The following is a 26,725-nucleotide window of genomic DNA, read 5'->3' as shown; positions in this document are numbered from 1 at the left end:
TAATATCTCTATTCCTCACAGCCCTGAGATTTTAGCAACCTCTCCTTACTCATCTTTCCCAATGATTAGAGGCTCTTTCAGGGTCTGGGGAATGAGACCTACTGTTACTGTTTTTGGCATATCGAATACGCCATGGGGAGCTTGCTAGGCTCTGCCCATGTGGGTGGGGTATTCTTGGTAGCTTGCCGGGTTCTCTGAGAGGCATATAATATAAAACTCTCTATGACAGTAAAGTCCAATAATTGTCTCCCACCCATCCACTCTATTAAAGAACATTTTCAGGGCCATTTTACTAAGATGATAGCTTTTGGAATATATATCCTTAATCCATATGAAAAGCGTAAAATATATATGTATATATATATATGTTTAATGGTTCTAGTCTTTGTCTTGTCCATCTTCTCAAGTATCACTTTTATTCAAATCTCTTAAATGCTTTAGTGTATGAAACTATTTATATGGACATACTTTAGATTTGGCAACAGATTCTTATTAATATTCTATTTATCTAAAGTATTATTTATTTTAGGGTGGTATTGGTTGGGTTGATTCACTTGGGAGAGTAATCAGGGTTTACACCTGGTTCTATGTTCAGGTATCACTTCTGGTGGTATTCAGGGTATCAGATATGGTGCTTGGGACCAAACCAGAGTCATCAGTGTACAAGACAAGCATCTTAACTCCAGTGTTCTATCTCTCCATTCCCCATCTTTTCTTCAAGAAATTCTCATTTAGACATGCCTTTTTCTCCCAGAAGGGAGCAACATGATGTCCCACATTTCCATGCCACCAGACTCCACGCTTGGCTATCTCACTCAGGGCGTCCTAGAGGGGGGGGAGTGAGAGCCTTCCCTGCCCCAAGAGACCCAGCCCTGGCAGGTGAAAATCTCCAAAACCCAACTGCCGTCATGCTCAAGGCTGCTCCCCACAGGTAGGGCTGAGCCTCACACATGAGTTATCATATCATAAGACACTCCCCATCCATTTTTATAAGTACTACACCACATTTGATGGGGTTCAAATAATAGGCAACAAATCATAGAGGGAAATATATATATATATGTATATGTTCATATATGTACATATATATATAATACATATATACATATTTTCTGGGAGTATTGTGCAGGTCAGCTTGTATCTGTGGGGGTGAGTGCATCAGCAGCCTGATGGTGCCTTCAGACTTCCAGATACTCCCAAATTGCTGCTGTGCCTTTGGCCAGATGCCAAAAACTTGGGCCAAGTTTACCAAAAACTTAAAGGCAAAAAGTTAGGTATGTGAGAGACACACCCACAGACCACCTCTGGCTCAGTTATATAAGCTCAAAGCCTCTGGCCCTCTCGGAGAGCCTGGTAAGCTACCGAGGATATCCCATGCTTATGGCAGAGCCTGGCAAGCTACCTGTGACATATTCGATATGCCAAAAACAGTAACAACAACGTGCTCTTCATGTTCCTGGACCGAGCAGACACCATTAGGCTACACTTGCACGTGGCAGGGATTAATGGAGATGTTACTGGCTCCCACTCGAGCAATCAATGAGCAATGGGATGACAGTGACAGTGATATACATATTTTCAGATACATATATATATATATATGAAAGCTCACATCACTCAACCTTTAACAATATGTTATTGATATCCTAAAGAATGACTTAAATGGCTTCTGCCAAAATATAACAATCTTCACCCTGTTTCCTCTATGGATACTTTTGTAGTATTTTCAGCGTTTCTTCATTACAGAGAATACAAAATATATTATTTTTGTTGCACTTTGGGACAGGGACTGGGGATTAAGACGGAAACATCCCAAAATTGGTGGTGTGAAAGTATAGTGGTGGTGAACTTGGTATTTGAATATTAAATATTGTGTTAAATAATATTGTGTTAAAATATCAAATATTAAATATTGTAATCAAATATTGTGAATTACTTTAAAAAATAAAAAAAATTCTCATTTAATCTTTCAGTGAACATTAGAAGCGAACATTAACTTGTGGGATCTCTTCTAGATCTTTTCTAGAGATCCCACAAGTTAATATATATCATACAATGCTACATAACATCTATACCTACTTGACTGATATTATGAGCAGGAAATAAGAGAAATGTTCTTAACTAATTTTTCAGTTACATTAACTAAAGTTTAAAAATCCATAGGGACCAGAGAGACATTACAGCAGTCAAGGTCCTTGCATTCGTTGCCGGTGACCTGTGTTTTATCTCTTGGCATCCCATGTAGATCTTCAATTACTTCTAGGATGATTCTGAAAGCAGAGTCCTGGGCTACACCACGTGTGAACCCCCAAAACCAACAAAATTCACAAATTAGGTAAAACATGAGATGATCAAAACATAAAGAATATAGTTTTAAAGATATGTTATTTGAAAATAACTTATAGTCAATCAGTTATAATCTTAAAACATACATTTAAAGTATAAACTTAGCTGTGATATAAATTCAAATTCAATAGCAAAATTGTATCATTCCTATATTTAAAATTATCAGTATTGCTGATGTAGAGTGGTTGAGGAACTAACTTGGCTTTAGGAAATGAAGCCCGAAATTTACATAACAATATATAATAATGATTTGCATACAGAGAAGCAACATTAATCACAGAACTGGTCATAATGAAAACTTACTTTGTTTTTGAAGTGTCATTCAACTATTCAGAAATCATTTTTAAACCTAAAAATGAAATCTCTGGTTTGTTGTTGTTGTTGATTGAGGAAGAATTAATTGATTAAAAGTCTCCCTCAAACTTAAAAATTTTTGCAAAACCACGAATAATACTAGACAACCATTTTGTCTAATTATGCAAAGTTGAAAAGATTGTACATTATGAATAATTTTAGGAAAAAAAACAAAATTGTAGCTTCCTAAAACATTACTCTAATAATCAAAGGAATTCTATTATTCTATTCCATTAATTCAATGGAATAGAATAATAGAAATCTAACAAATCTATCAAAAATTATTTTAAAAATACTTAACAATGTATTTAAGGTGAAGGTGACATTTATAGATTGGATAGTAGCAACTTTATAGATTAGCATATAAAAGCAAATGAGATATACCAGCATCACATCACAATTAAATATGGGTATAAATTACCTGTGTGTTTTCTAAGGACAGTAGATAAAACCTGAAGATTATAAGACTCAGTCAAAAAGGTAAAAACCATGGTTAATATAAATGAGGGATATTTTTATTAGCTAACAAACACATGCAGCAACAAACTATTTTTGTTGTTACTATGATAGTTGTTTTATATTATTTTTAATGACTTTCAATTGAAGGTTAGTGAAAAATGGTGAGTGTTGATGTAATTATATTAAATACCTAAGGAGTTAAACAACAAGAGTTAAGTCTATCTTGGGTTAGGAATAAATTTAAGACTTAAAAGAATGAGTATACTGCTTGCTCACTCAATTAATTTCCATGTGAAATTATTAAAAAAATTTGCATTATCACTTTAACTAGGAATGAACAGCATTTGAATGTTATCTGTAACAAGAATCAAGAAGGAATATTTTAATTCAGTCCATTAAAGAAAGACATCTGTTTTGACAATCGATTGGGAAGGGCTAATAGCCTTTCATCAAAATTAGATTTCTTATTAAGAGTCCAAACTGAATAAATTGGATTCACTTCACATTTATTTGGAGGAGGGATGGAAGATGTTCAAGGAGTCTACCTTTGCAAACAGTTCTGATGTTTCATCAATATGGCATTCAGTAAATAGAATATGATTGCAATCATTTATGCTGTAAAATATAGTTTTAAATAGCATTTTAAATACTGAAATATAATTATAGGAATATCCTGATAAAAGTCTGACATGAAAAAACTTTTAAAAATATTTGTATTGATACTAAACTCAAATATGCATATTACAATTTCAGAAAACAGAGATAATATCTAATATATGGAATCTTTGGCTATATTTCTTGTTCAATTTTAGAGTACTTAGCTTTAATCTATTTTTATGGCAATAGACACCATTAAGACCAATTATCTGTGGAAACTATTCATTCATAGTGAATTCTTATAAAAGCATGTTACCAGTGCAAAAATATGCTTATCTCTGTAATCTTCATAAGAAGGTAAGTGCATGTGCATCAAATCATTAACTTAAAGTTATTAACAAGTGTAATGCGATTGCAAGACTGAAAAAGATCAAATGGAAAAATTTAAAATATAAATTTTGACATGGTAGTATGTCATAAGATAGTTCTATAAGAAATTAGGAATTCACATTGAGCTTACTTTACTCACTTAAAAACCAATCTCTGATCACAGATTCAAAGGCAAGTATCAGTAAGATGAGAAATCTTGAATTTTTCATTTTATATTTTCCACACAAGGATGGAAATGATTGACACTTTGAAATGATCGACAGTCAGTACCATTTTTTTAAAATATCTTAGAGAACATTACTAGTATGGTAAACTTGACCTTGTAATTGTTTAAGGAGTAAACTGTTATTAAAGATACTTTTAAAAGCATTATAATAATTTAGAGAAGTCAGTATTTAAAGAAAAAATTCAAAATTTTACTGTACTTGTAGTGTTAAATCATTCTTGGGACATTAATGAGAGAGCACAAATTGCAGTCTCAGCCCATCAATTGCAGAAGAGTAAGCAATTTTATGAACACAAATTTTTATTAACTTATTGAAAGTATTAATACTTAATGTGTTTTCTAGTCAATATATTAATTCCACGATAAGAAAGTAACCTTTAATTTCTATTTAGCAAGGCAGGAAGGGAAATGAAAGCAAGTGATTTAGAATGATTTATTAACATATGAAAAATCCCGTTAGATTTAGAGAGCTGATACACTCAGAGAACTCAAGTAGTCAATTATTCTTAATTTCTAGTGAATATAGCAGTATGTGGTAGGTGAGGGATTACAGAGGTTGATCTTGAGTTAAGAGCCATGTTTACCATGGAAGCGAGTATGAAATTCAAATAGGAATCGGTGGAAATATTTTAAATTAAAAAAAAACTTTATTCAAACATTATTTTACTCTTTTTTAAAAACTGAACCAGAAAACAAAATAAAATACACAGAAATATCGCTATTCTCTAGTGCTAGTAGGAAGAGTGTAGAGAACAATTTATGAATGTATAAGGTGGTGAAGAAAGATAACACAAAAGACAAGAAAAGACACGACAAGGGAAGACAAAACAAGACAAGACAAAACAAGAGAAGACGAGAAAAAACAAAAGTATCATACCCGTTTTCACCAGTGCTAGCCCCTCAACATAAAAAATAGATTATTCTCTTAAAATTCAAGTTTTATGTTTTCTGTTTAAAACATTTATGTTTTCTGGTTAAAATCCTCTAATTTTTTCCAACATTGTTCAGATAAAAAGTTATTCATGTTTAACAATGGTTCATTTTGCTCTTGTGTCAACATCTTTGTCTTTCTAGAACTAGTACTCTTCCTTCTCACTCAGGCCCTGACAAGAATTTCCTTGACGTCCCTTAGACCTGTTGGATTTCTATGTCTCTGACTCCTACCACCTTCCTTAAAAAGTTCTGTTTGTGAAATTTTATCCCCATGTATTCATGTATGTAACTCTATTTCATTGCTCAATTCTACATTCACCTTTGTCCTAGATCATCTCTTTATTGACCACCTATATAGAGTACACAAAATTTGTAATGTTACCTTTTATATCTGAAGCACAAAGAGCACCTTGTGGGCAATAATAATAATACTTACTATTAGGTAAATAAATAACAATGAAAATAATATTCAGGCATGTAGAACAACATGGGAATCTATGTAGCAGACTTGTAAAATTGAAATCCAGAAGAACATGGTTCACTGAATTTTCTTTAAACACATTACTAGAAGTAACTACAAAAACAAGATCCCATAGAATGACTGTTAAGGATAGAAAGCTGTAACATGCAAGGGTAGAGCACAAGGATGACCAAAATGAGGTCAGCTGAAATCATGAAAGGTAGCAGAGACATAAAGAGAGAGTATCAAGAGGAACAGAAGGACCAGGACCATTTTGTATAATGGAATCACTGGAAAGCAGAGACTTCTGGAGTGTAAAGTGGTCAATGCTGCTTGATGTATCAGAGAAAATAGTACCAACAAAATGGAAAAAGTAAATATTGAGAAAGAGTAATAAATAAAAGTAAGATATTTCAGTGGTTTAAAATATACCTTTAGATCTCAGAGTCTAAAAATACAGTACAAAGGTATAGAAGAGAGTCATATAAGCATATTCATATAATACATGTTGCCTTTCCACTCAGAACAGAAATGGACTATAGAATAATAAAAATAGTTCATGTTTTTTTGAATATATGTGTCCAGAGAGTGATATAAGAAGACTAGGAAAGTAGTGGTTTGACTCACTGAATGAATGACTCAAACAAGCTCTCATGTAATCAGTTGGATATTAGAATGATATAAAAGAATCCTTCTTATTGAGCATTTGATCACAGGATGCAATGAAGTCAGTAGAATCATTATACTTTTTAAAACAAATTTCATCCTTAAAACAATACTATAAACTTTTAAAAATAACACCAAAACTGATAAAGTTATTGTATTTTATGGGAATCACATTATTTTAATTAACCTTGTTTACAACAAGATGTCTAATAAATCTTGCACAAAAAGGAAATTCAAAAGTAGTTATTTGCTATCTTCCGCAATGTAGAGATGTTTTTGTTCTTTGCTAGTAATTTGAGAAAATGAAGATTTTTAAAAAATTATTTTCTTAAGTCAAAGCTTTTAGAGACAACCAGTATGTTACAGATAATTACAAAATGAATCATAAGTGGGTGCAAATTGGGTAATTTGATTAATGTCTAGGTTGACCTTTAGTAAAGTATTTGTCTAAAATTTCTTGGTTCTTATATTTGTATTATGTCAAATGAAGCTTCATCCATTTAATTCTCATGCTTCTTACCGTTTTTTATTCGGATGAGGACTGTTTTTGAAGATAATAAAGTTTATTTTATAAAACAATGGTTTTTCTTTAGAAACAATTTTGATTTTGCAAGTATATGAATATTGTCTTTGAATACCTGCTTCTCATTTTGAACAGGTTTAGTTTCATCTGAGTAAGCTTATACATGTTTTCTCGTTGACTTATTGAACTAAGTCATTATTTTGCAAGGGATTGAAATTATTATTGAAGAAAAAAGCCAACTACACCTAGGGGAAGGGTTAGCTTTATTTATCGTATATGTCATCATTCTACAAAGCCTCTGACCTAGATAAGATTCATCAACAGAGAAGATACAAAATTTACCTCCCTAGCAAAACTGCCCATTAGAATAACTTCATTCTTCTGGGAAGCAAGATCTATAAAATATATAAGTAGAAGTGTTCTGCCTATACAATTTCTGGTAAGTACAGCATGACTAAGTGAGAAAACCTGAGTCAGCTTTAGTTAAATTCTATGATATTAAAAAGCATCTTGTGCCATAAGGAAAAGGGAAATATAGCAGGCCAAGGTGTCTTCTCTACAACAGGGAGGTATCTTAAATTTATAGAGTTCTTGATCAATGAAAAATTAGCTTTTAAAATAGTTAGTGGTAGATATCAGTTAGTCATAGGAGCCCCAATTACTGAGCAATGTTAAAAAATACAAAACAAAACTCACCAGTACCACTGGACAGATTGTAGTGGGTGGTAAAATATGGTCCTTCAAAGGTCCACAGTCACACTCAGGCTTTAGATGAGAAGCACACTTATTATGGAGCTAGGGAAAGAGGGAAAGGACACTATGAAATTTTTGTATGGCAGCTGCAAACAAGGGGAAATTCTATTTCAACTGAGATACAGCACTTCTATTAAAAGTACTTTAAAAGAATCATAAAAATAAACAAACAGAACCATAACAGGAATCATGTTATATTTTCCCTCACATATCTATCTAAAATCCATCTTTTAACAATCCCCCTGATAGAGACTATGTATTTTCTAATTCCCAGAAATGTTTATGTTACAAATGCATTGTATGTTTCACACTAGCAGAGCCTGATTTCTTTCACAAACTACATTGTTGCCCATTATTGTCCTCCCTTTGCTTGTATCATACCATGACCTTGAAATTACTGTGCACTGTGGATGCCTTTTTTTTTTTTTGACCCTCCTGTTTTCTCAAAGTCATTCCAAAGTGCACAGCTCAGTATGGGGCATAATTGATCCCATCATTAGTTTTAACTTTGTAATTCAATATGTAAATGCAACCAGAGGTTCATCGCAGTAGGAGCAGGATATAAATATAAGATGATGATTATGATTATAAAAATGTATCTTTATATTGTATTTATCAGCTCTAACATAGGTTAATGTATAATCATATAATGTGATATTTACTTTTCAATATACATGAATTTAAAAAATCATCTTTTTTAATCATCCTTGGTCTAAAGTTTAAATTTAAGATTTTGCAACATGGTGAATTAAATAGAAATGTTTCAAATTTGAGCTGGTAGCCTTTTTGAATTTATACATATTGATGAAAGTAATAGTTGTATTAAAACATCTGGAATAACTGTATCTCCCATTCCAAATTAATTTATATGAAGCATTCATAATTAAAAAATTATAAATGTTAATAAAAATTATATTTTCCTTCAAAAGTAGAGCCTAATCATTTAAAAAACTGGACCAAAATTTATCCCATTTAAATAATCTCTTCATTAATTTCTGTAGTAAATTACCCTTGTAGGAAGTTGTTAGCATTGGAACCAATGAGTCTTAAGAGCACTGATTTATTCTATAGGTGATAAAAAGTGTATTAAAAAGGTATCTGTACTGTTTTTGATTTTAATATATGTTTGTTATTACTATTCCTGAGACTAAAACTATTTGTGCACTAATAAACTGCCTTAGGCCATATTACATGAAATAAAAATAATTTTATATACATTCATTCATAACTAGCAGCATTAATTCTCAGTGATATGAAAAACTCCTTGCTTAAAAGTACTTAACTTTCTTATTAGTCACTATTGCTCTTCATCAAGAAGGAAAATGTGGTAAAAATAGTTCAATCTATCTACATACTAGAAACCAAAATATACCAGTTTGGTAAATAAAAATGCAGTTTCTCCCAAATAAATTGAGCGACTGCCATAAGTATGCCATGAAGTGATTGGACTTATTCAACTTTCTTAAAATAAATTATGGTCATGGAGTTTTTAGGGGTTAGGAGGTGGAGTCTCCAAAGAGTGCTCAAGGAGCCAGCAGATACTTGCAGCTATAGTAGACAGATAGGGCTGGCAGTTCAGTGCAGGGTCCGGGGATGTGGTGCTACTCAGGTCCTGCAGTGCTCCCACTTACCCAGATTGTGCTCTGGGATCTCCAAAGCTACACTCAGTGACACTTCAGATATCATGTGGTGTTGATCATGGACTCACCTCTCCATAAAGTTATTTGAGGATTAGCAGATGTAAGGGATGGAAAATTAAAAATAAATGTAGTGACAGCTTTTTGGTCTTTAGGATGACTTCCCAGCTACCCAGAAATGACTTAGGTCTCTCTCAGGCAGCAGCACCCTGCTGAGGTGTGGAATGAACTGGGCTCATGCTGAAGACAGCAGGGGCTGTTCCATTGTTCCTTGGAGCAATAGTTAAGAAAGCTAGTCTCTGCGGAGCTAAAATGTGAGGGATTTTCCAAAGTTAACTGTCACTGTGGCTTACATGCCAGAGTTTGATTGACACAGCTGTAAGACTGAATTCAGAAGGAACCTAACAGACCAGGGTCAGTGAGGAAGCTAAAGTTATCAGGACTCCTTGACATGCTTACATTCCTCATTAAATTTAAAAGTGAGAAAAAAATGCTATAAATTCAAAGATGATGCTAAATACACTTTAAAGTGGGGGTACTGGGTTGCACAGATTTTAAGGCAATTGCCTTGAATGTGGCCAACACCTGTTTTATCTCTGTCACTCCACAAAGTCCACTGAGCACCACCGGGAGACATGTCTGAACACAGAGTCAGGAGTTAGCCATGAGCAACACCTGTGTGTCCCACTGCACACTATTTTTCAAAGGGATCATTCACAATAACAATTAAAACAGTACCAATAACAACAAAAACATACGATAGGATCTAAAAGTCCCTGCTATCCCCAAAATTTAGCAATCACTAGTAATGACCTGTTCTTGATCAGATGCTATTATATAGGGCATAAAATTTGTATAAAATTAATTGCATTCTACCTTTTGAACATTCATTATACTCGGTATATAACTTGTTTTTCAATAAAATAAAAAATAAAGTGTTAACATTAGCAATAATAAATTGACAGTAGTATGTGTCAATAAGATAATTAAATGTCAGTAAGATAATTAGAACTAATTATTGTAATAAAGATAAATCAAAAAGACACAAATTAGTAAATGTACAAACCAGATTCTCATCCATAATGGAAAGAAACCAGAAGCTTGATGAATCCTGCCATTTTAGTAAAATGCCCAATTGAATCATAACTAAATGAAATTATATGTCAAAAATTTCTTTATGTTTTTCATAATTATCGTGCCTTTTGAAATCAGAAGACATAGAAATTCTAGGGCCATTAGTTTATTATATTTACAGAAATTTCATTCATGTGAATAGAATTTGGCTCATATTAAGAAAATATGTAAATTATGAACAAGATTTTCCTACAATACATTAAACACTGGATACAATATAAGACAATTTTCAGTAGCTCCTAATTTAGAGCCAGATCTATATATATTGAAAATATAATTTTAAATTAGGAAAAATGAAAAAATAAGGAGTTGTGTGTTTATACTTGAGGCAAGATAAATGGTACTGTACTAAGAAGAAAACAGTAAAACTAGAAAAACACAAGACTATAGTAAAAAAAAAAGGCAAGAAAAATATGTTTCCATAAGACTGTACACTAAAAGAGAAATTCATCTAATGAAGTGACCTTACGTACAGGAATAGGTTTTGGCTCCATATGTTCTTTTGATTCCAACAGTTTGCAATTTTAGGTAATTGTCATTTTTAGCATTTGCTTAAACCTTTCTATCATGGGGGTAGACAGGCTTATAATGGCTTTAAAATTACTGGTGGAAACTTCATGTTTTAATAAAATTTTAATATTTGGTACTATGACACCAAAAGTGAATCAATTCATTGATATAATATAGGTTTCTCCTGTCCTGCTCCAGTGAAATGTGTCACCTTCTTATCCTGGGGAGTTCTATCTGACCAGGTACATTTTGCTACAACCAGAAGCAAACTATAATGTGTATTAAATAGAATGTCAAAGAAATATATTCACAGCAAAAATGAACAGGTATAAGTAGTGACATTGGGAATTCAGAGATGGAAGCAGACAGTAGAGAATCAATGAGAATATTTAGTCTGATTGAACTGAATTATAGTCTCAGAAAACTTTATATAACATATATGAAAATGGATGCAAGATGTTAGAAATACTTTCCACTCTTCTTATTCATAGATTATCATTTAAAAGTAGATATATTTTTAAAAATGGGGCTGAAACTCAGCTCAAATATTTTAAAAGCATATCTGAAAGGTGGCAAAATAGTAAATATCAAAAAGTCATAAATTAATAACAAAGGGCGGCTGGAATGATATCACAGCAGGTAGGGTTTTTGCCTTGCACATGACTGACCTGGGTTCAATTCCCAGCATTCCATACGGTCCCCCCCAAGCACTGCCAGGAGTAATTCCTGAGTGCAAAGCCAGCAGTAACCCCTGAGCATCGCCAGGTGTAACCCAAAAAGCCAAAAAAAAAAATTAATACCAAAGGAGGGAACTGAAAAAAACTTTTACCTTCTACTCTTTTCTAAACTTACTTGTACATCTAATTCAGATGTAGTTATCACATAATGATTTTTCAAAACAAAATATAAAACAGGCAAAATTTTACATTTAATCTAGGATAACAATATATCAGCTATTAAAGTGAACTTAACTAGAACTCTTCAAAGTGACACCTTGTCTACAATTTTGAGAGATCAGGATAATCTTCTGGTAAGTTAGACCAGAAGTGGGTTAGATCATAGGTAGCAGAGTCACTGTCACATCTCATCCCATTGCTCATCGATTTGCTCAAGCGGACACCAGTAACAAGTGAGATTTGTTTGTTACTGTTATTTGGCATGTTGAATATGCCTCAGGTAGCTTGCCAGGCTCTGCCAGGTGGGCAAGATACTCTCAGTAGCTTGCGGGGCTCTCCGAGAGGGGCGGAGGAATCGAACCTGGGTTGGCTGAGTGCAAGGCGAATGCCCTACTGCTGTGCTATCTCTCCAGCCAGAGTAGACAACATTAAGCTTTTGTTGTGAAATTAATGGAGAACACTATAGTTACTTCTTTAGGTGTGGAATATAAGTATGGAAAGTAATCTAGAAAAAAAATCAATGGCAAATTAACACCAAGAAATATATTAATAGCATTAATTTGGTGTTTGAGATGCACCAAATTTCAAGAGAGTTGAGTAAAGATAATAGCAAAATAACATATAGAGGAATACCATGGACTTCTCTAGGGAGTGTGTACAAATATGCACTAAAGTAGCAGGTCTATGTAGGGTGGATATTACATTCAGGCATGTGTTTGGGTTTGGTACTGATACTTAAGAAATTGGAAACCAGGCCTGAGAAAGAAATGAGGCTACACTGGTTATCACAGAATTATTATATGTTGCAGAAGGTGGTAACACATAAACTAGTATTTTCGGATCATTTTGGAAATGGTTTGCAGTCTGTATTATAAGAAAAGTACCTTCTGTTAGGGAGATAAGCCAAAAGATTCTGACTCTAATCTAGTTAAGAGGTGCTAAGCACTTATACTTAGATTGTGAATGGCAAAGACAGAACTTCAAATCTGAGAGAAATATTTTAAGGAGGAAATTGGGAGGCTCAGTGAGAGGTTTAATACATAAGATAAAGGTGAAAAAATAAGAGAATCTGATTTATATCTCTGTTTCCAGTGACAGCTGGCAGATGATCCCATGTCTGATAGAAAAAGAGAGTTAAAATAGTTGCTCTTTGTGAATATAAATACATTGGTTTAGTCTAGGATTCAGTGAGATTCTGGGCCACATGATTCTTTATGCTTTTAAAATATGCAGATGCTGTCTGACTTGTACTGGGAAACTAGAGAGTAGAAGGATAACTGGAGAGATATCCCAGAGTGCTCTCTGCAACTGGGGAAATGAGTTTTGTGCCAATGTAAGGTATTTTATTTAATTTTTATTATGAGAACAATAGCAGGTTACCAAATACATTTATGTTTGCAGTTCTGCCCCAAATACATCTACATTCATTTAAAAAAATAACTGAACTACAATAAAAATCTCACATATAGACACTTGAATTACATTTTAAAAATTAAGAAATAGGCCAAGACATTTCACCTACTTCACACAGGATTGAGCAATGTCTGTATTACAGAAAGTATCTTCATACACATTTTAACTTTTGAAAGTAAAATATAAAAGCATGAAATGGTATTTAGAAAATGCTGAGGTGAAGCCAAAATTCAGTGTTTCCCTCTGACCTATTCTTCCTAGACTCCATTCAAAAAGGCCTTCCCAAAGCTCACCGGGAATGTGATATCCCATCACCTTTATGACTTCTTTTAGCTCTTTGCTATATATTAACTCCACTTTCCGTAAAGCAGTTTGCTTAAAGGAAACAAGCAGCAGTGGGTCATTTTCAGATAACAGCAGTTAAAATTTATACCATTTTTTCAATAAAGATATATGAAAAAACTATAGAATACACTAAATATATACACACTTTAATGTAGTTTAACCTAGTCACAAAATCAATGTTAATAACTGTGTCCTTACTCTTGCTAAAAATAAATTCAAAATTGTAAAAAGACAAAAATTACTTCTGAGAAAGTAGCATGTTTTCTTCTCAATGTAATTTTAGGATAAAAGGAAATTAAAGCAATAAAGATGGAAAGGAGAATAGAATACTTTATTTTTTTTAGTATCTCGTGTCTTTGTTGTTTGCTTGTGTGTCTGCTCATCTTTTGGGCAAACACCCAGTGATTCTGCTGGGGACTGGAAAACCATAGGGATGCCAGAAAGTGAGCCCATATCAGCTCCTGTAAGGCAGGAGCCCTACTACTGCTCTTATTAATAAAATTTCCTGGTATCTTGACTATCAGTATGAGGCCATTAACAAGGGTTACTTGGAAGAGAGTAAATTCTGTAGTTGGAATGGGCAAAAGATTTATAGATAGAGCTTATTAATTTAATGAAAGATGAATCAAATCAAAAGTTTCTCAAAAATGAATACTAGATGGTAGCAATGAACATGTTTTAGCATTCAGCCTTCCTGCATATTTAAAATATGTTGTTTGTGGAGGGTGGGGGGCTGGAGCTATAATACAATGGATAGGGCATTTGCCTTGCACGCAGCCTCCCAGGTTCAATCCCCAGCATCCCCATTGATTCTTCCAGCACCACCAGGAGTAATTCCTAAGCACAGAGCCAGGAGTAAACCCTATGCATCACCAGGTGTGACACAATAAAGCAAAAAAATAAATAAATAAAAATAAAATATTTTTATTTTTAAAAAAGATAAAAGAATAAAACAATAGATCTAGAACATTATTTTTGAAATTCATGAATAAAATAAGATGATTTCCTACATAAAGAATTAAAATATTTTATATTCTTTAAATTCAGTTTATGTAAAATATATAATAATATGTGCTACATAAGAAAAATGACAGTCTTCTACCAGATCTAAAAACAAGGATCCAGAGCAATTGAATAGTGGGTAGAACTCTTGCCTTGCATGCTAAAGATCCTATTTCAATCCCCACTCAGCACCATGGGCTGGAGCAATAGCATTGCGGGTAGGCCTCTTGCCTTGTACACAGCCAATCCAGATTCTATTCCTCCGCCCCTCTCAGAGAGCCTGGTAAGCTGCCAAGAGTATCTAGCCCACACAGCAGAGCCTGGCAAGTTCCCCGAAGCGTATCCGATATGCCAAAAAAACAGTAAAACAAGTCTCACAATGGAGACACTACTGGTGCCTGCTCGAGCAAATTGATGAGCAACGGGATGACAGTGATACAGTGACAGTGACTCAGCACCACATATGATTCCCAAGTCCTGCCAGGACTGATCTCTCAGCACAGAGCCAGGAGTAAGCCCTGAATACCACTGGATGTGCCCCTCCCCCCCGCACAAAAACAACAAACAAAATCTTTAGAACAAAAATTAAATATTTTTACAGGTACTTAGAAAAACAACAAATAATTTTAGTGAGTATGAAATTTTAAAGATGAAATAGTTGTGATCATAAGACATAAATTTAAATAACAATATGTGATATAACTGTTAGAAAAGTTATTATAATAACCAAACACTTCAGGAAAAAAACTACCTTTCAAAATTGAGAAAATTTTACTCTAAATAAAATTTAACCAATCGCTGAAACAATTGGGATAAACTGTGCCTATTTGAAATATGTCCTTAACTGCATTTTTGAAATGCAAGTTACAGTTAGTTCTCTCCATTTTCTATATGTATTTAAGGATAAAAATGAAATGAACTGTGGCAGAAAAAAAACTACAGAAGTTATCTACTTTGCTGATTTTGCAACTTCTAGTGTTTTATTTCCACAAAAGTAAGAACTATAGGCAAAAAACCTCCAGCACAATATTAAAAGAAACAGAAGAAACAAAATAGTCACTTAAAACTTATACTATGTTTTCAAAGAGCCACTGTTGGTATTGTACATTCTCAATAATTTCTACAGGTAAAGTATGAAACACTAGAGGTAACATTTCTAACAGCTTCATGTATTCCAGAAGTTACTTGAAGCAGGTTTAACTACTATGCAAGCTGGATGGAGTTTTAATGTACAGGAGAACCAATTTATTTCCCTTTTGTGCTCAAATGTAAACATCATTAATCACATACAAATACACACACACATCACACACACATACACACACATCAAAACCTGGTTCGTCAATTTATAATTTATCTAAAAGAGCAAAGCCAACATGATTGTCAGAAAGTAAAAGTGGATTTTTAGAAGCATAAAGAACTAAATTATGGCTCCACTTAATTCTCTATCTACCCATTCAATCAATGACAATTTGCTTGTCTTTGTGTCTTCACTACAAAACTATGTCTTTGAACATTGCTTATTTTCCTGCTCTTAAAAGCCCCGATATTTTGTGATTAAAATAAATTTACAATACTTAAAATAGAAAAATCTATCAAAATTGTGTGGGTGAAGAGACATCTGAGCTCCACCCAGTCTGCGTCCTACCTTCATTTCCTACACTCTTTTGTGTGACTTCTAAGTCCTTTCCGGTTACTCCTAGAGCTCCACACAGCTCAATGTGGAAGTTCTGTGATGGCATCATCTTTAATGTTATCATTAGCTCTAAAATTCTGGACTCTACAAGGACAAATTTAATTCTCGTCCTTATCCCTCTGGGAACCAAATACGATGCATAGATGGCTTCAAATGTATTTAATCTGACCTTCAGAACAAACTTTCAGCATAGAGTTGTTGCAATGCATGGGACACACAGCCTTCATTGCGAATGAAGATGTGTTTTTCAGTGTTACTCACTGTGATCTGACACCAAACACAGTGCAGTCCTGTCAGGCCCTGGTAACATTTAACCGTTTTGTGGCACTTATCACACTTGGTTGGGCAGTTACCTTCAACCCAGTAATGGTGCATGACCTAGAACAAAATAAGAACATTGGTATCAGAGGAGGCATCCAGTAGCACCACCCTCAGAGAACAAGCGCAGACACACACTTACATCAGTGTTCTTCTTGGACTTTACATAGGTCTTGATGCAAGAAGGAGGCGCTCTAGCCACACAGCGCTCATGGACTGTGTACTTGCAAACTGAAAGGAAACACACACACACACACACAGAATCAGAGCTAATCCCAGTTTTGATGGAGATTTTATAAGAAAAGAATGACATTAACAGAACCTCATTTCATAGCCACTGCTCCCTAATCAATCCAATCAGCCACATCAAGGAAAAGTCCAAGTAGACTGTTTGTATCATGGACTACAAAAGGCCAATTAGCACAGGAAATATTATGCATGTGAAAAACCAAGACTCTTCTATCATGGCTTGGCAGGAAATGCTTAATTAAATCAGGCCTCACTCAAATTTTTCACAATAATTCCCAGATGACAAAAATATTAAAGGCAAATTGATGACTGCCAAATGGCCTAGTGTCATTTGTTAGAAAAAAAAAGAGATCTATAGTTTACAAAGTATAGGCATGAGAGCAGCTGGTGAGCATGGGGGAAGCACACGGGCTTATGTTATTCTGTCTATTGATTTATCTAAACCTTAAATGGCTGATTAGTCTATTTACAGAGAAGAGCTTTATCCTACATGACTGACCTTTGTTACAAGTCTATCCCTCGTTTGATGATCCTCATGTCACTATTTGTCTAAAAGGAACAATATCAATAGAAAGCCTATTATATATATGTATATATATGTGTGTGTATGCATATATACACATAATGTTAAGTATCTAAACACAAATGTATAAATAAATAGAATGTGAGATAAAATTAAAATATACTTTATTAGTATTTTAGAAGTATCTCTAACGCAGCTGATATTATAGTGGGTAGGGTGTTTGTCTTTCATAAGACCGACCTGGGTTTTAACCCTTATGGTTGGTGAACTGTGCCTGGCGTGATCCCTGAGCACAGTTCCAGGGATAAGCTCTGAGAATTGTTGAGTGTGTCCCGAAACACACACACACAAAAATAATCCAATAAAAATAAAAGTATGTCATAGCTGAAAATTTAATATAACAGGATCATTAACAAATTTCTTTTGCTAAAAAACCCATTTCAAATTAAGAGTTATGAATGAATATGCATATAGAAAATAAAATAAAACAAATAGGCAGTTTTTTGAACAAAATAATAGAAAACTAGGCACTGCTTGAAATAAATTTTTTTAAAAAATTCTTCCAAGTTACTCACCATTTTCTTAGTCAATACTGACGAAGACAATATACCTTTCCTTCTGCATGCCAGTAATAAGGTAGAGAGCACTGTGTGGGCAGCCGTGTTGCAGGGAACTCTGGGACAGAGTTTGGAGGTAAAACGCTGTATGCAAGGTACCCCTTATTAACAATACTGTATATGACCAGGCTCAAATAAAATTCACTTAAAACTCTAATAAAATTCTTACTTTCTCTATGGGCTGGAGTGATAGCACAGTGGTAGGGCATTCGCCTTTCACGCGGGCAACCAGAGTTCGATTACTCCGCCCCTCTCAGAGAGCTCAGCAAGCTACCAAGAGTATCGATCTGGCATGGCAGAGCCTGGCAAGCTACCCGTGGAGTATTGGATATGCCAAAACAGTAACAATAAGTCTCACAATGAGATACATTACTGGTGCCCGCTTGAACAAATCAATGAGCAACTGGATGACAGTGACAATGACAGTGACTTTCTCTATGTGATAGTTCACCTAATGGAGTATAACCTGACAAAACTTATTTTTCTTCAAATAAGAAAACCTATCAAAATATTTTCTTTGTACGTGAAGAAAGTTGGAATGTAACTAATCTTCCAGTGATACCGCAGAAAGTGCCCTCTAGTGACACATGGCATTTCCATGGAGCTACTACAACCCTAAGCACTATAACATAGAGAAAATAAGAAACTTATTAGCATTTTAAGTGAATTTTATTTGAGGCCTGGTCATATACAGTATTGTTAATGAGGGGTACCTGCATGCAGTGTTTTACCTTGAAACCCTGACCCAGAGTACCTGTTTCCCTCCACCGCAGCTGCCCACCGTGCTCTCTCCCTTATTACCAGCGTGCAGAAGGAAAGGTATACTGTCTTCATCAGTGCTGACTAAGAAAATGGTGGGTAACTTGGAAGAACTTTTAAAAAATGATCGGAATAGGACACTAAACATGGCTTTTTAAATGCCAAATAATAAATCCAAGAAAATGTCAATTCCCAAATACACTACACAAATGAATGCTGTCTGAAAACTTAACTACATAGAAGTCAGAAAAAAAATGTTTAGAATTAAATGGGTAAAATAGATACTTCCAATAAATCTGACCGTTTCTTTAATTCTAGACGTGGCAGGAAAAGATGCCGATGGACAAATTGCTGGACCAAGAGATCATTAGACTTTATTGAGGAGAATATAACGTTTTCTCTGTCTAACCAAATATTTCTGGGAACATAAATTTCTTAGACATATGCATTGTTGATGGGGCTGAGAGACATTACACTGGGTTAAGCACTAGTCTTGCCTGAGACTAACTCTCAAATAGCCCCCCCAGGCTATTCCAGTAGTGATCCATAAGCACAGAGCCTATGGTAATCCCTAAGGCCTGAGGAGAGAAAAAAAACCCACATATGTTAATTAAAAATTAATAATGTTTTATAAAGTGTTATACACAATATCAGAAAATTTTAATGGGAACCCCTCAATGTAATAAAATGAAAATTGCTAAGTGTACTGATATGCAGATAAAAAATAACGCTTACGTGCCAGAGAAACAGCACAACTGGCAAGATGTTTGCCTTATATACAGATGATCTGGGTTCAGACCCCAGCACCACATACGGTCCCCTATTCCCACTAGGAATGTTCCTGGGATCACAGGACCAGGAGCAATTCCTGATCACAGTTAGGTGTGGCCCACCCTATGTCCCCAAATAATATCAAAAACCAAAAACCTAGAATCATAAATTGGCAATGATTTGGGTTCTGAAATCCACTGATTGTATATGAAAACTTTCTTCATGGTGGCATTAAAATGAATGGACCTGGTCTATCAGATCAGTGTTTATCTCTTACGGTTTCATAACATGAATGCAAATTGGTAATCGACTAATGTTAACATCTCTAGGAACGGAAGAAATGGTACAAGTTGAAGTAAGTAAAGCAACACATAGGAGAAAAAAAGACAAATAAGGGATATGATATTAGTAGGAGAGACAGGCGAAATATTCATAATATTATTCCAAGAAGAAATGGCAATCCGGCACACATGAAATCACATAGGAGGAAATGACATAAAAATCGGAACATGCGCACCGAGATGTTTTGGAAAATTAGTTTCCTCCACTTGAATAAGCTTAAAACTAGAGTGACCTAAGTATTAAGAAACACGGTGCCGGGAAACATCAGTGCAGAGAGCCGGATGCTTCCTCGGACCCACGCGCAAAGAGCATCACTCCAGGACTTCCTCCTCCCCTGTCCGGACACTCACAGGAGCAGCAGAGGCCCTGCTTGCCCACGCCGATCAACATGTTCAGGCACAGGTTGCAGTAGGCTGGCTTGTTAAAGTGCTTGAGTCTCCACACGTGCTGCCCGTCATCCTTCACGTTCTGCACAGGACGGGACGTAAGAGCAACAGATTTCACTCGATGAAATAAACAGTGGGATATGTAAGTGCCAATAAAATGTAGAGCTGGACTGAAGCATTTGATGGCAATCTGTTATTCCATCTCCAAGCTTTCTCCAAGATCGCCATAGAGTCTACAAAAACACATGTGGTCTAGCGAAATGAGTTCCTGCTAACAAATCCGGGGTGCTATAGCAACCCGCAAATTCTTGTCTAATGTCAACAGTTCAGCCACATGTCCCAAACCAGGATAACGACCTGACAGACAGAGCTGCGTTTGTTTGCCGCATCCCTAAGAACAGGGATGTGTCTGCTTTTTGCAGTTGAATACACTGCACTGCATGCAATTCCAAAAACAACAAATGAACACTCCTGTGGAAGGGAAAGCCTTAAACATGATGTCTTGGATGGAAGGAATAAAGTGTGTTATATTCCTTACAAGCTGCACAATAATATAATTTAAGGGTCTAATTACATTGTAGTTTTGATTTGCTTCACTGTGCAGTATATGAATGATTTTAATCTCAATGAAAGGAGGCAAAAACATTAAATTTGGAGTGTTGTATTTATCAATGGTAATGATTAAAGTTACTTACCACAATGAAACTGTGAACTGATGTTCATTTGTATCTTAGCAAGCCAATTATTCCTTACTCCTCTCAGTGAAACTCTGGGTCTATTATAATCACTATTTTTCTAATAGGGGTCATTCGCATATGCACTGGTTGCTTAAAGTAAAATGAATTCTTTATAAAAAAATAAATCTAATCTATTTTTTTCTCTTTTTCTGCTGTGTTTGTTGTGGGTTTCCCAATCAGTATGCAGAAGTTACCTTGTAGACAATATCTGTCACCGGGCTATCATGTCAGTTCAAAAGAGGGTCTGACGATGTGATGCTGTTTGGGTACTTAAGTGATAGGAAAAACTTAGGCCACCCAGCAGTGCAATTTTTGGCAATACTCAGGGAACCAGGTGACGCCAGGGGTCAAACTGGGGATAACCACACACAGGGTATGCATCTTAACCGGTGTGCTTTCTTTCAGCCTCCCAAAGTTTAAATATATTAACTGAAGTTATTATCTATAGTTACTTTATTTAGCTTGCCAGGCTCTGCCGGTGGGCGGGATACCTGTGGCGTATTTGATATGCCAAAAACAGTAACAAGTCTCACAATGGAGACGCTACTGGTGCCCGCTCGAGCAAATCAATGAACAATGGGACAACAGTGCTACAGTGCTACTTTATTTAGCATAGCTTTTACATTAACATTCAAAGTATCTTACTCATCAAATTGTATCAGTCAGATTAATTTTAGTAATATCATGCATTAGTTCTATTAAACTATTAGATCATAGTATATTAGGCTAGTCAATATGTGATAAATATTGAACTCACCAAAGAACTTTTATACATCTACTATATTCTATGAAGACAGTATAAAGTATATATTATATCATATATTAATTTATATTATTTATATTGGTACAACAGGCTTTTTGCATATGAGAGAAGCCTCTGTTCTCTATTGAACATTTTGACCATCATTTTTTCTATGTTTCCACATAATATTTCTAAATAAATTTATTTAATAAATCTATTTTACTTAAAAAGTTGTACAAATAAATGCCTTAATAGCATTATTTATCTTGATGAAATACTGTGTTTGCTAGCCACCTTTGCCTATTACCAGTCAAGAGAGAACCCACTAGATCTTTAGTATCAGACTAAATACTCAGTAACTAATTCTTACATTGGAAATAGAAATGTCAGATTTGCATCATAACATGAAATATTAATGACATTGCTTCCTGAGAGATAATTCTCTATTTATGTCTTGAATTTCCGCACATTTTAGAAGCAGACCATCATTTTTTCCCTGAATCTATTTTTTTCCAAAGGTGTTGAACACCACCGTGGGAAATAGAAGAGAGAAGGAAGGTGTATTGATCAGTAAACTAAAAATATTATCTTCTAAGCAAAGATTAAGAAGCTTGCTTTCTCAACTTTCTAAGAGAGTTCAATTTCTCCAAATCAGGGGTTTCAAGTTCTGCTGTTATGCAGAACAACTGCTTGAGTTATACTCGAACAATTGCATGGCCCTTGGGAGACCTCTTGTGTCAGGAGAACTGAGGCAGTAGAAAGCTCCTACTCCATGCTCTGCTATGAATGAACAATGATCTTATTTCTTGCCCAGGAGTCCTCTGCAAATCTCTATAGAATGATGGCAAGATATCTTGGGAACTTGGAAGTCAGTCAAATATCACACAGTTCACAGTTCTTATCAATGCCTAGTTCAGTTTTTGGACATAGTACAAGTAAGTTTTACACAAAAAGAGTAAAGAAGGTGACACTGGACCTTGAAAGACATTACACGGTAAAGGCAATTGACTGGCTTGCGGTTGACCCCCTTTTGATCCCTGGCTACACATATAGGTTCCTGAGGACTGCCATGGATGATCCTTAAACACAGAGTTAGGATTAATCCTTGAGCACATTAGGGTGTGGCCCAATCACTCCCAATCTCCAAAAAATAATAACATTCTTGTCACTGTCTGTCACTGTCATCCTGTTGCTCATCGATTTGCTCGAGCGGACATCAGTAATGTCTCCACTGTGAGACTTGTTGTTACTGTTTTGGGCATATCGAATATGCCACGGGTAGTTTGCCAGGCTCCGCTGTGGGGGCGAGATACTCTCGGTAGCTTGCTGGGCTCTCCGAGAGGGGCGGAGGAATCGAACCTGGGTTGGCTGTGTGAAAGGCGAACGCCCTACCTGCTGCACTATCGCTCCAGCCCAATAACATTCTTAGGGTGGAGATATAATATAGAGAGGGTTAGGTGCTGGCCTTCCATGCAGCTAAGCCAGGTTTATCCCCAGCTCTTTATGTGGCCCCCCAAGCACTGCCTGCTGGACACAGATCCACCAGAAGCTCTGAGCACTGCTGGGGCTGAACCGAAACATGAACCAAAACATTTCAAAAGAAGGCGAGTTAAGAGAATTTCAAAAGAAATTAGTCCTGAATTTTTTTTAAATGTTGATAAATAGATTCTGAAATATATTTTTTATGTTTATCGCTTAATACAGACCAAAGCCAGGTTTGGGTCAAGTTTTGTGTTAAGCCATAAAACTTCCAGTATCTTCAAAATTTCAAGAAGAAGTTCATTCATTTGTTTAACAATTTGTTTAACAATGCAACATTTTCTAAATCTGTCTATTTCTTTAAAAGTATAATCCTCCAATTAAGAATGCAATATCCTGAGGGGGGTTTTAAAGAGGGAGTTTTAATATTTTAAAATCATACTCATATATTAAGCCGTTTAAATCCTTTGGAAACTTTTTGAAGTGAAAGGGAAGAAAGAAAAATATAATTTTAATACATATAACCATTCTTTTAATACTTCTCATTTTATTTTTAAGCAATTGTCCATTACATGTGAATAAGCCTCCTCTCGTTGAAGAGCACATATGGACTAAGTTAGCTGGCATTTTCCTTATCAAAAAATAAACAAGTCTGAACGTGGGTGTTCTGTCAATCAGAATACTTAGCCATGTTACAGGCTGCAACTGATACATAAATCTATTACCCTGACATAAAATGCTTTACCAAAAAACAAATTAAATAGCTTTATAGCTTTTAGCCGGATACATTGCCAAAATATGCAAAGGATGAAATATGTATGTGACTTTAAGAGAAGAAATTGAAACAAGGAGCCAGCTACTTCTCAGCAGTGCAAATTATACTCCAACTATCTGTATTTTCAGGTCTCATCCTGTTTGTCTTATTGGTAAACTTAGCAAGGGAGGGGGAAAATCTTCCCTTCATATATTGCATCAGGCAAGTAGAGAGTAGGCATCTTAGTACTTTTATTGCAAATATAGATTTGTTATCATAGGAAGGAATTTAATCAAATGAAAAAAAATAAACAGGCTAGATGGAAGTCTTCAGTCCTGGCCAATGGTGAAAATCTAGATAAGCTATTTCACCTTGCTTCTTATTTTTCCCCCTAATAAAATCAAAGTACCCATTTTCCCTGGCCAGGCCAGGGTGTCAGGTTTCATTATCCAATACCTATGAAGTCAGTGTAGCTCTTCTGAAGACGGGTGTTATATAAACAGCAAATATTATTGCCATCCTTGGGTTGAGTTTTGTAACAGCCCAATATTTCAGTCAAAAACATTGAAAGGGAACTTTGAAGGTTTATATAAAGTTTATTCATAAAAATTTTCTCCCTTCCATTTCATTATTGAACATTTCTATTACTATTAATAGAAATTATTTCTGGTATTTAAACTTCACTGGGGATAAATTTAATTATATTTTGATTAAACAGGCTTAAATATAAACTCAGTGAAGTTCCTAGTAAGTCAGAGCTCCTGGACACCCCTTGTCTTTCAATCCCCAAGTCAAGTGTGCATTTCAAAGAGAATCATGCTTTTTAGAATTTGCTGCAAGCTAATTTGTGACCCTAGTGATTTAGACAATTTTATCTCTTCCTCAGTGCATTCAATATCATAGGTAATGTTCGCATAAACCAGAACTATTGCACACAATTTTTCTCTAAAGACTTTAACAACAAATCTCATGAACATCAAAGACAAAATGCTCCTTCTCATACCTAACAATATCTGTGATTCAACTGGCTTCACTTATAACACTTAGAAGAGTTAATGTTGCAAATTAATTCCAACTCATTAAATAATAGGGACAATTAAATTGCTTCATTTTCATGTTCAAGGTCTCAAAATATTAGAACAGTATGGAAAAAAATTGTTCTTAAGACAAATGATAAGCTACATTAAATCAAGGCAGGAAAGATTTTAAAATTCTCAGTGGAGCTGATATCAAAATGTGATCCCTAGATCATATTGCCAGGTAGGAATCCTTTGTGCAAGTCAAGATTCCAATGAAAATTAAAAAAAACCCTAAATTTTACTTAGGTCTGTCCTTGAATGACCTTAGCTGGGATCAAAATAATTGCTAACTTTATTCAGCATTGTAACTTATTTCTATTGAGCAAAATAGAAGGGGCAAAACCACTCTTAATCAAATTAAATTAAAAATAAAAATACTCATTTTCCAAATGCAATGTAGCCTATTCTTAATACTCCATATCTGTTCTCCATTACTGACAGAATTTCATCAGGAAACATTATAAACACATTCCACTAGAAAAGGAATCAAATTGATTACCTTTACAGCATAAGGTAAAAAATAAAAACATGAAAAATAAATATTTTAGTTAATTACAACGCTTAAACTTCATGCAGGGACCATAATCAAATAATCACACACACACACACACACACACACATACATACACATAAGACCTTTAAAAGTCTTTAAATGTTTAGGTATATGTGCATATATGTGATATATGTGTATATACATGTGTATCAATACACATTATGTTTATGTATATACCTGTAATATATGTGTATATATAATATATGCACATTATATTAAATGTGTACATAAACATATATTCGTGCATATATACATATATACACAATATATATTAATCTGGAGCGTTAACACAGCGGGTAGGGCGTTTGCCTTGCACACGGCCAACCAGGGTTCGATGCCTTCGTCCCTCTTGGCGAGCCCAGCAAGCAAGCTACCGAGCGTATCTCACTCATGCAGCAGAGCCTGGCAAGCTACCCCATGGTGTATTCTATATGCCAAAAACAGTAACAAGTTTCACAGTGGAGACGTTACTGGTACCTTCTTGAGCAAATCTCTGAATAAGGGAATGACAGTGCTACAGTGCTACATTTACATTAAATATGTACATACATATGCATATATATACACACATTTAAAGATTTTAAAAAGTTGGAAGTAGGGACAAAACTAAAAAGTTAAGTTTGCTAATTTTACATTATACTCTGACCTAAATGGCTACCTCTAGATTTTATGATATTTTGAATTTAGAAACTTTATTTTAATAATTTTTTTTAAAAAATTTTGGTGGCTGGAGTGATTATAGCACAGTGGGTAGGGCATTTGCCTTGCACGTGGCTGATCCAGGTTCGATTCCCAGCATCTCATATGGTCTTCTGAGCACTGCCAGGGGTAACTACTGAGTGCAGAGCCAGGAGTGACCCCTGTGCATGGCCAGGTGTGACCCAAAAGGCAAAAAAAAAAAATTTCTTTGAAAATCTAGAAAAATCTATCACTGATACACAATTATAGACTTTATGCACTGGAATATTATTGTAATGTTCATTTCGGAAAAGTTTATAAATTGAAGGACTATTAATAAAATGAAAGAATAATATTGACTAACAACTTTCTATATATACAGAGATGAGTGCCAGGCA

At 34.8% G+C, this 26,725-nt stretch overlaps 1 protein-coding gene across 2 annotated transcripts in view; it reads right to left on the bottom strand.

Annotated features, from left to right (window-relative positions):
• The window catches only part of DGKB (diacylglycerol kinase beta), a 743,388-nt gene that overhangs the window by 495,652 nt on the left and 221,011 nt on the right, over window positions 1–26,725 (bottom strand). For both annotated transcript variants that reach the window (XM_055124198.1, XM_055124199.1), the window contains 4 exons: window positions 20,270–20,387; window positions 16,801–16,889; window positions 16,602–16,718; window positions 7,651–7,749 (listed from right to left, as the gene is read on the bottom strand). In XM_055124198.1, coding sequence (XP_054980173.1) covers window positions 7,651–7,749; window positions 16,602–16,718; window positions 16,801–16,889; window positions 20,270–20,387 — 423 coding nt within the window. The remainder of the gene's footprint in view (window positions 1–7,650; window positions 7,750–16,601; window positions 16,719–16,800; window positions 16,890–20,269; window positions 20,388–26,725) is intronic.

Source organism: Sorex araneus, chromosome 1 (genome assembly GCF_027595985.1).
Source record: "Sorex araneus isolate mSorAra2 chromosome 1, mSorAra2.pri, whole genome shotgun sequence".
Classification (NCBI taxonomy): Eukaryota; Metazoa; Chordata; class Mammalia; order Eulipotyphla; family Soricidae; genus Sorex; species Sorex araneus.
This window is presented reverse-complemented; position numbering and strand designations above follow the sequence as displayed.